Source organism: Urocitellus parryii, chromosome 9 (genome assembly GCF_045843805.1).
Source record: "Urocitellus parryii isolate mUroPar1 chromosome 9, mUroPar1.hap1, whole genome shotgun sequence".
Classification (NCBI taxonomy): domain Eukaryota; kingdom Metazoa; phylum Chordata; class Mammalia; order Rodentia; family Sciuridae; genus Urocitellus; species Urocitellus parryii.
The window spans coordinates 139,373,221-139,384,069 of record NC_135539.1 but is presented as its reverse complement, the minus strand read 5'-3'; the positions used below and the strand labels follow the sequence as shown (position 1 = coordinate 139,384,069).

The 10,849-nt window shown below is 36.8% G+C and overlaps 1 protein-coding gene across 1 annotated transcript; it reads right to left on the bottom strand.

Moving 5' to 3' along the window:
• Window positions 1–786: 786 nt before the first annotated feature.
• Window positions 787–10,606, bottom strand: Cenpl (centromere protein L). The gene is made up of 5 exons (XM_026388507.2): window positions 10,273–10,606; window positions 8,344–8,532; window positions 6,778–7,029; window positions 3,244–3,786; window positions 787–1,555 (listed from the first exon to the last, which is right to left on the bottom strand). Exons 2-5 carry the CDS (start codon window positions 8,527–8,529, stop codon window positions 1,484–1,486), a joined length of 1,053 nt encoding a protein of 350 aa, XP_026244292.1. The 5' UTR covers window positions 8,530–8,532; window positions 10,273–10,606; the 3' UTR covers window positions 787–1,483.
• Window positions 10,607–10,849: the final 243 nt, after the last annotated feature.

Here is a 10,849-nt window from a genome sequence, read left to right as displayed (position 1 = left end):
TGCTGGGCTGAGGCAGGAGGATCACAAGTTCAAGGCCAGCCTTAGCAACTTAGCAAAACCATGTCTCTAAAAATAAAAGAAGGTTGTTGTTGTAGCATAATGGTAAAGCATCCCCTGGGATAAATCCCCAGTACCACAGCGGGAAGGGGAGTATTATCTTGTATTTTCCGTTTTGATATAATATTGTTTCATAATTTATTGACTTAATATTTGCAGTATTGGGGATTGAACTCAGGGCCTCAAGTATGCTAGGCAAGCACTCTACTTCTGAGCAACATCCCCAGCCCTTATTTCATAATTATATAAAACACTCATATGATTATAAACTATAACCAAAGAACATTCAGGGAAGTCTTAACTTCTGTTAGTGTCTTCTCTACTCAGTTCTTTCCTTTCATCTGTAAACACATTTATTAGTTATTTTGGTTTACCTTTTCATTGTTGCTTGTTCTACAATACTAGGGATTGAATTTAGGGATGTTCTACCATTGAGTTACATCCCCAGGCCTTATTTCTTTGTTTTGAGAAAAGGTCTCACTAAATTGCCCAAGTTTTCCTCAAACTATGATCCTGTCTCTGCCTCTCTGCTGCCTCTGCCTGCTGGGATCACAGACATGTGCCACCACAGCTGGCTCTTCCAACGGTTTTTGAAAACATAAGGAAATAAACGCACAACAAAAAACAAAGACACTGAAAAACGCACTACTTCATTTTAAAAGTAAATATTTAATTTAACACTGTTATAAGAATTGAACAATATTAAAATCAAAAGCATATTAGTGGCTTTAAAAAAGTCTATTAATCTTTATTTTCCTTTTGAGAGGGTTTTTTTTGTTTGTTTGTTTTTGGTATCAGGGATTAAACCCAGGGGTGTTTAACCACTGAGCCACATCCCCAGCACTTTTCATTTTTTATTTTGAGATAGGGCCTCACTAAATTGCTAAAGCTGGCTTTGAACCTGCCTCAGCCTCCCAAGCTGCTGGGATTACAGGCATATGCCATCATACCCAGCCAGAATTTTTGAGAGGATTTTGATGGCCAGTTCTCTACAGCAAAACAATGCCAGCAAAATGTCTTTAGAAGATGAAAATTCTTTGACTGCAAGTCTAAAATGCTTTAAAGGGATTAAAGGTTTTAAAGATCTAAATAAAAAATACCCAATATTAGATATCACATTTGAATTCTAAAAGTTTGATATGAAAAACATTTTTTAAAAAGATACCAAGAAATTAACAACACAGCATTGCTCCTAGGCATTGGCATCTGAGATCATCATGACCAGTACAAGCGCGTGGCTGTGGTTCACCCAGTGCCAAGTCCTTGTTCTAAATCCTCCTTGGCTTTCATCTGGGCAACTCCAAAGCTACTGTGAGGAAAGAAGAGGCAGAGATACATACCCACCTCTCTTGCAGACCCTTTCAGCATAGCAACTAACCAAATAATTAGTGAGAAAAGAGTAGATGATCCATAACTTATTGTTCACTCATTCAATTTGAAAAATTGCCAGTTCTGTCAAATATGCCAACACACCAATAAGGTATTTATGACACAGAATCTGTTAAAAAAAAAAAGAAAGAAAGAAAGAAATTTAAAATTAGAATAATATTATAGCAGGGCAGTTTGATATCTGAGTGATCAGTGTTACACTGGTCTAATTTCTGGATTTAGTTCATTGAATTTGGCACATTCAATACACTATCATTTTTATATCTTCTATTTCTTTCCTTTTTAATGCTGATCTCTTCTCCTCAAAATTATTTCCCAGCTTCCATTACATTGTAGCCTCCATTCTGAAAAAGATAATTTATAGAAAACTGTGCTCTTGGAACCTAAGAGAGTTCAAATCTTGACTCCTCTCCTTACTAAGCTATCTTCCATGTATCACTTAAACTTACCTTGATCTGTTTTCTTGTTTTAAAATAAAATGTGGATAAAAACACCCAGCTGAGGCACAGTGGTGAACACTTGTAATCCCAACTACTCAGGAAGCTGAGGCAAATGTTAAAGGCCAGCCAGGCACAGTGGCACACGCTGAGCAACTTAGCAAGACCCTATCTCAAAAATAAAAAATAAAAGGGCTGGGAATGGAGCAGAGTACCCTTGGGTTCAATTCCCAATAAAACATATACATACATATACACACAATTAAGGTCCGCTAGACAAATATAAGCTTTCCATTTTGTGGAAGCTAAAAAAGTTCACCTCATATAAAAACAGTACAGTGGTCACTAGAAGCTAGGAAGGGTAGAGGTAAGAGGGGACAGATTAGATAATAAGTACCAAAATATAATCAGATAGGAGGAACTGATTTTGGTGTTCTGTAGCACTATGAGGTAATTATAGTCTACAACTACTTAATATATATTTTAAAATACTAGAAGAGTCTGAAGGTTCCCACACATAGAAAGGATAAATGAAGAGAATGGAAATGCTAATTACTGTGATTAGATCATTAACATTGTACATATGTCATAAATTATCATACTGTACTCCCATAAATGTGCATCAATTTAAAAAAGAAACAAAAAAATCTCCTAACACAATAACAAGACCATAGGAAATATTCACTGAGAGCATAACATAGCTCTATTTTCAAATATGCTTTAGGGACTATTTCTTTTTTTTTCTTTTTTTTTAATATTTATCTTTTAGTTGTAGTTGGACACGATAGCTTTATTTATGTATTTTTATGTGGTGCTGAGGATCGAACCCAGGGCCTCCAATGTGTTGGGCAAGTGCTTTATCGCTGCGCCAAACCCCAGTCCTGGACTAACTCTATTTCTGATATTTCTCATAATAAGCACTTCAAGAGAGTAAAACAATGTGTCTATTAGTCCTTTCCAATGGGGATAGAAAAGCCTAAAATATAAAGATGATACCTTTTTCTGTGTTTCTGGCTATAAATTTCTTTCTAACATGAAATCTTCTATAACTTTCATAATTATTTCAAAATTTGATAAGAAACAATTTTGAAAGAATTATAACTCATATTATTACAGAATAATAATTTAAATTATCCAAGTCTATAGTATACACGTATAATGTTCTTCCATTATAGGGCTGCACAAACAAGGCTGAAGACTTTGATAAATCATTTATAAAGCATAAAATAAAGTCTCTCTATTGTCTTCAGTTGGCATACATTCAAATGTTTTTCTTCAATGTGATGATCAAGTCACCATGAATGTTGAAAACTGGCAATAATAAGAAAAAAATTACTTAACCAGATTTGTTCAAACTAACCTTTACTTTTCCATCAGTATGTGCAGAAGCTACAGATGTTGAAACACGGACCAATCTTGTGGCTGATAAATGAATTTTGAAATGCCTATGGAAATGTGAATAAAGGCAGTCCATAAATAAGTCAACTTCCTCCTGGGTAACTTCCCCAGGTGTTTTGTGGACACTGTCCCACAGAGCTTTTGCATCCTCTGGATGAATTGCATAAGAAATGTCCAGACTTTGAGGACTACAGGGAACAGACCAAAGAAATTCAGTAGTAGCCATATAGCAGTCCATTTGACATGCAGTCCACATAGCAGCCATCCAGGAAAGATTAAATGCACTGATTGCTAAAGGACTGAAATAACAGTCAAAAGTCTTCTGAAACCAAGTCCCAATTATGGCTGTATTAGACTCTGCTCCGTTTGCAAGGAATAAGGGTAGACAAGTGAAATCTTGTGAAACAGTCTCCAGGAGATTATCTCCAAATACACAGCAGAACCAACCAGTCCATAACACTTTACCTTCTCTGTTCTCAGATGGCATTTGAGATTTTGACAAAATCTACAAGGGAAAGTAAAAGTAAAACAAATTCATTAAGTTCAAAAGTACATTTGCTCCTAAATTACATCTTCCCAAAATTAATTAGCACATTAGAAATAAAATGACATATTGTTCAAAAGACAAAAAAGGAATAGTTTTGCTAGTCATTATTAGGATTTATAAAAATAATGGACTCTTCTTCTAATATTTTATAGAGGTTATGTCATATAGCAAGATCTTGGTGCAATGAAAATGCAAAAAAAAAGAGATACCTACATAGAATAATTAGGTATAGTATCTTGAAGAAAAAAATCTCAACTTTAGAAGGGACTGTAAGGTCACCAAATTCAACATGTGGAATTCTCCCACTGGGGAAGATACCAAGATTTTCTAAGGCAACTCCTTCCATCAACTTAAAATGCAATTCCATACATCAAGCCCCATAGTTTCCACTGAATGGACCTGTTTTCTTTATATGCATGTAAAATAAATAAAAATTAATCTCTCCTCCACAGAAAAAGCCCTTCAACTATTTCATGATCTCTACCACATATACTGCCAAGTTCAACATATACAGTTTCTTTTGTGAGAGTAGTGCAGGAATGGGGAACTGGGGCACTTTACCACTGAGCAACATCCCCAGCTCTTTTTAATTTTATTTTGAGGCAGGATCTAAGTTGCTGAGGCTAGTCCAAAACATCCTTCTGCCTCAGCCTCCCAAGTTGCTGGGATTATAGGCATGAGTCACCAAGCCTGGCTCATAACCAGTTTCTTCAACCATTTTTCCTAAATAGACTCACATTATCTTACTATTCTGGACACTCTTTTCTGAAATTCTTATGCATGTGTCATTCATAAGTTAACATGATTATTTCAAAAAAGATCTGATTACAAGACTATAATCATCTTTGATCTATATTACACTTCTATTGGTGTAATCTTAGATTACAGTTTTCTGATTTTTAGTAGACAGTTTTATAAAATTAGCCCTACATATTCAATTTTGCTATAAATAGGTAAATCTCCCCCAGCTTAGACTGAGGTATAAACTTACTTCTACTAAAATTTTAAGCTCTTTCAATTTAGCCCATTATACCAATCCATTCAGATTGTTGAGGACCTTGATCATATTCCCAGCTTACTGACTAATCCCTCAAACTTTGTAAAATGATAAATACCTTCAAGATTTGTTTAAATATTGACCAAGCCAAGGTTAAGATCACAGCCATTAGAGATGATCGTTGGAGCAGTTTCTTTTTACCATAGTCCTCCTTTTTATTTAAGAAATTATGAAATACTTTTGCATATCTTGAAGCTCAGATATGCTATATTTATCAGACTTTCATAACTTAAGAGGCCTATAACCTTGTCAAGAAATGAAATTTACAGGACTGGAGTTGTAGCTCAGTGGTAGAGTGCTTGCCTAACATGTACGAAGCACTGGGTTCAATCCTCAGTACCACATTAAAAAAATAAATAAATAAAATAAAGGTATTGTATCCATCTACAACTAATAAAATTTAAAAAAAACCTGAAATTTACTTTGAAAACTATCAGAACACTGTACTAGGAATTTATATCATTTCTAATCCTCATGAGAACATCTTTATGATATACAAGTCACAAAACGTCTCTGACATCAGCTATTTTACTTGACAAAAACTGCTGACTACCTGGTATCCATTTTTCCTTCTGCAATAAAATAGTCCCTTTACTTAAAGTTGCAAAGTGCCCACTAAAAAAGAAAAATTTTCCAGCTTCATTTCCAACTAGGATGTAAGCAGAAGTTGCTGAATCTCAGCAAGATTCACATTTCTGGGTTTCCTGTTTGTCCCTCTCATCTTCCTTCTACCTCCTGCCTGAAACTTAAATATAATGTTTATAGCTCCAGGAGCCACCCTGGACCATAAGGTGACCTTTAGAATGGAAGTCATCCACTACAGATGGTAGAGAAGAAAGATGAAAGGAGTCTGGGTTGTTAATGACCTCATCATCGAGCGTCATGCCAGCCTTGGACAGTGTGTGTTCATTTACCCTTTCTTTTCAGGAAGACAATGAGCCTATCATTTTTAATCCACTGTTAACTCAGGATTTATGCTATAAACAATGGAACCTAACCCTCAAACACCTTGAGATCTTTGCCAATACCATGACCTATACCAGGAGTTAGCAAACTTTTTCTGTAAATGGACAGATAATAAATATTTTAAGCTTTGCAGTTCATGTGGTTTCTGTTGCAACTATTTAACTCCGCTATCACAGCCCCAAAGTAGCCACACATACATAAGACATAGCATATGAAAGAAGCTACATTCCAATAAAACCTTATTTATAAAACAAAGAGCAGGTCAGACCATGCTTTGCTGACCTTTGATTTACATAAATAAATAAATCCAGTCTTGTTAATTGCTTGAGGATTTCATTTTCTTATTAGTGATTAAGATTAATAAATTCAGAAGAGACTTTATTACAAATAACAAAATAAATCTGTGGTCTTTTTTAAATTCATCAAAAGATAGCCTTACTTGGGGGTGGGGGGTGGGGATTAAACCCATGGGTACTTAACCACTGAGCCACATCCCAGCCCTTTTCATTTTGAGACAGGGTCTCACTAAGTTGCTTAGGACCTCACTAAGTTGATGAGGCTGTCTTTGAACTTGTGATCCTCTTGTCTCAGCCTTCTGAGCTGCTGGGATTATAGGCACAGGCCATTATATGCCACCTTTCTAAAATATTACATTTCTAAGAGTAACATGGTATGATATATCACTATATGGAATGTTATATACTTTACTAAAATTCTACTTTTAGGAATTGAATCCTAATAAAAGTCAGAGAATTACATATATATATATATATATATATATATATACACACACACACACACACACACACACACACATATATATATATATATATATATATACACTGCAAAATTTTTAAAAAGAACAAAATAAAAACAAAATGTAGATCATTTTGCCCTAGGAAACAAGAATTGTTTATATACTATACTTGGACAAGAAATGCTTCGGGATCCCTTTGTGTTCCTTTCATTCCCAGGAGAGTAGAGAAAATCACTTTAATGTTGAAGTCTTCTCCCACTTCCACAGCGAGTCCTTTTTGCTTTTCAGCAGCAATAAATGCATTCAGAAGTTTAGAATATTCTTTAAGATTATTATAGGAGAATTTATATAAGGGAGTTACACTATATAAAGTCCATTGTTTATGCAGGAGGAAAGCAACCTTCTGAGAATCAATATCTTCCTAAAAAAGAAAAAAAAAGGTTAAAAATTAACAAACATTAGGAAGAAAGAATCAAAGGATTTAAGTATTTATACGAATCTATAACTGAGGCCCAAATCTTTGCATTCCCAAAGATCAAACTAAAGTGGGGTTTGCAAGATTTTTTGTAGATCTTCGAACTTCGCTGAACATTCCCTTCTAGAATGCTCTTTCCCAGGAGTTCAAATGGCTTGTTCCTTCACTTCATTCTGATCTCTTCCGAATATGCCACCCAAGAGGCTACTCCACTAAAGTACCACCTGTACCCACTCCAACTTTGTCACTCTATATCTTTATATAAAAAGATATATAAAGATCTTTTTATATAAAGATATAGATATATATTATAGATATATATTTTTATATATCTGCTTTATTTTTCTTCACAGCACTTAATTACTGAGTGACAATAAAATACTGTCTGATTTTTATTGTCTGTTTTCCCCAGAAAAGTCCATGCTTTCTAGTATTGTCTCACAGCTCCATCTATTTTTTAAAACTTTACTTAAGAAAAAAATATTTCTTCTGGATAGAACATTTATTGAAACACTTATACTTTTTTTTATAGTTATCAAAATACATGGCAAAATTATTGTAAAGGTAAAGAAGCACAGAATAGGGCTTTCCAATCTTCATATAAAATTTCTGTTTTCTGGCTAAAAGCTATCACTTTCATTACCAACATCAGTAATTTTTCTTTAAGAAAGTTGTTACAAAAATGCAAAACTTGACTCCTATCCCAAGAGATACTAGGCATCAACACTGATAAAAACAGCTACAATGAAGGTCACAACAGCACCTATGCAGTGCTCCAACAAAGAATATGACTTCATTCTCATCACAAGCAAACATCAAATACAAAATGAGCAGTATTCTATTTAAAAAGGGGAGAAAAGATTGTACTTTAAAAAAAAAATGTTATCATACAACAAAGAAATAAAAAAATACAAAGAAAAATACTGTGGAAATGATCCAGATTAAGGAGATAAAAGAATATAGTGCTAATACTATAAAATTATTTAACTGTTTCTCATTTATTTTATTAGTGAAGGGTTAAGAAGATATTATAAACAGTAACAAAAATTGAAATGTTTTGCTCAAATAGTCTCAATTATTTATTAATCCACATGGGCTGGGGCAGTAGTTCAATGGTAGATCGCCTGCCTTGCATGTGAGGCACTGGTTCAATCCTCAGACCACATAAAAATAAATAAATAAAGATATTGTGTCCATCTACACCATATATATATATATATATTTTTTTTTTTTTTTTCTTTTAAAGAACACAAAGCATACCTGCAATTGTGAACACTGGGGAATTTTCCTTTGAGGCGGGGTTGGGACAAATGAAGTCTGCTTCCTAACTGACTCCAATCTTTTTTGCAGAGGGGTGGCACCTATAAGGTAATCTTTAAGACCTGAGGATGTACTTTGTCTAGGAGTCAATTCAGGTGTTGATTCTGATGCAACATAAGGATCCATGGTCTACATAAAAAAATAATAATAATAATAATAATAATAAGACAGAATTCCAAACACTAAAAGATTAACTCATATTCATAGTTCCACAGATTCCTCTACCCACTATAAAATAATTCTTTCTTTCCTTCCCCTTCTTCAACTTTTTCATGAAGTGCTACACTTCTCATTGGCTATAGCCGTATTTATTAATACTTTATAGATACCACAAACAGTATGTTCAAAATTAAATTCAACTCCTTCCTTCCAAAAGCTAACTGGCCCACTTTCAAATTCCTATCAATTTTCTAGGAGAACTTAAATGCTTACAGTCCCCCACCTCCACTCTTTCACAAGTAGTCATTCAGCACATTCTATCAAATTCTTCCTTCAACAGCCTTTGTCATGCATTCCCAAACCATAGGCTGGGCTATATTTTTATAACCACAACCAAGAGTCCCTAAGAGTGAAACATTTTTCCAAAAATGGCACTCTATTGTTAGTTATCAGAGCAAAAACCTCATGACAATATAAATCCTAAACTCCTCTGCCAGATATTTAAGTCTGTCGAAATTCAGCTTCTCCTTTTTCTCCTCTCCAACCTAGGACATAAATATATTCATATCTTCATGTTTCTGCCTATCAACTATATCACCTGTCTGAACTGACATTTCCTATTCCACCTCCTTTAAGACCATGTTTGAATGTGACCTCCTTTCAAATTCTGTTTGAAATTTTTTTTTTTTGCAAAAATTCCTGTTCGAAAATTCAAACAAGAGGGTTTTTCCAAATCTTTTTCCCCTGAAATGCCTACATTATATGATTCTATCTGTATTGTGGCTCATTCCTGGAAGGTGTGGGTGGGTGGATGGGTGGGGGTGTGTGTGTGTGTGTGTGTGTGTGTGTGTGTGTGTGAGAGAGAGAGAGAGAGAGAGAGAGAGAGAGAGAGAGATATCTCATTTCCAAAGGAGTCCAGCAAAATTCTTCAAGAATGTTCTGTAAAATCTTTGGAGATACAGCAGCCACACAGCTCTCCTCACCAAGTCTGAACCACTCATTTTGGCCCCTGTTCATTTATTTTCTTGGTGTGAATTTCTTGTCTTCCCAGCAAGTCTAAGCTGCTTTGACTGAAATAGTGCTTTATAATTCTCTTGCATGACTGCCCTAATACAAAGCTGAAGTGCACTTTAATTGTTAACCAAGTATTGGTTTAATCGAACGTAAGTATTCCATAGAGCTCCAACATGAACATACCATTTCCACTGAAAGGAATGAAGTTATAATTACCCCCAACTACTGTGCTGTTAGTCTTTCAAAAGAGCTTTTCACAAATGAGGTTATACTTACAGTTTTAATTATTTTTGCGGTACTAGGGATTGAACCCAGGGATCTCTACCACCGAGCTACACCCCTGTTGTTGTTGTTTGTTTTTTGGTCTCGCTCAATTGCCGAGGCTGGCCGGCCTCAGCCTCCGGAAAAGCTGGGATTACAGGTGTGCGCACCAGGGCCCGGACGCAGGATTACTACATTTAAATGATAATTTGCAAGTACCATTTAAAATTCATGGTGGCAAACCAGGACACCCCGAGTTGTCTGTCCTGTAGGTAGTCCGTGCAGAAAGGGGCTTAATCACTTGGGTACACCCCACCAGTGCCTAAGGCCAACAGCTCCGAAGCCCGGGCGCGGCGGAGTGTGGACCACGTAGAGCGAAGCACGTCAGTGCTTCAAGACACAGGCCACAGCCTGGACCAACACAAAGCAGCTCACCAATAAAGTGCAGTGCTGACGCTGTCACCCATTCCGCGGGCACGAGTCATTCTTCAATCCGGCTCCGGAACTTGGTCGAGGCTGAAACCTCCTGAAGTGAAAAAGCCGCCAAAATGACAGCTGAGGGAGAGGCCCGAGTGCCGCCGGCGCTCCGCGAGCGAGCTCCCCCGGACGCCAAAGCGCCCAGCTAGGAGGCCGCCGCTCGCTCCTAGCCGGAGGGGGTCGGCAAGAGACAGGAGACCACTCGCTCTCCACCCGAGCCCTCCTGGGGTAAAGCCAGATCTGAGAGCCCACGGCCAGAAGCGGCAGCTCGGCTCTCAGCGCCCTTCACAGTTTAAAATCATCTCCCGACTCGCTCTGCGGTCCCACGCAGGAAGCCTCCCTGGCGCCCCTCCTATTTCAAGACAGTGAAGTAACCCAGGTCGCCATTTTAACTGAGGTCAAGGCCGGTGCGCGGCGCTGCTTCTGGGTTTTCCTCGGGTGCGAGGCGTTCCCCTCCTATTTCCGCCCGCAGTAGGCATGGCGGCGGAAGCTTCTTTCTGATTGGTAGAATGCCTTCCTCTAATCCTGGGCGGGT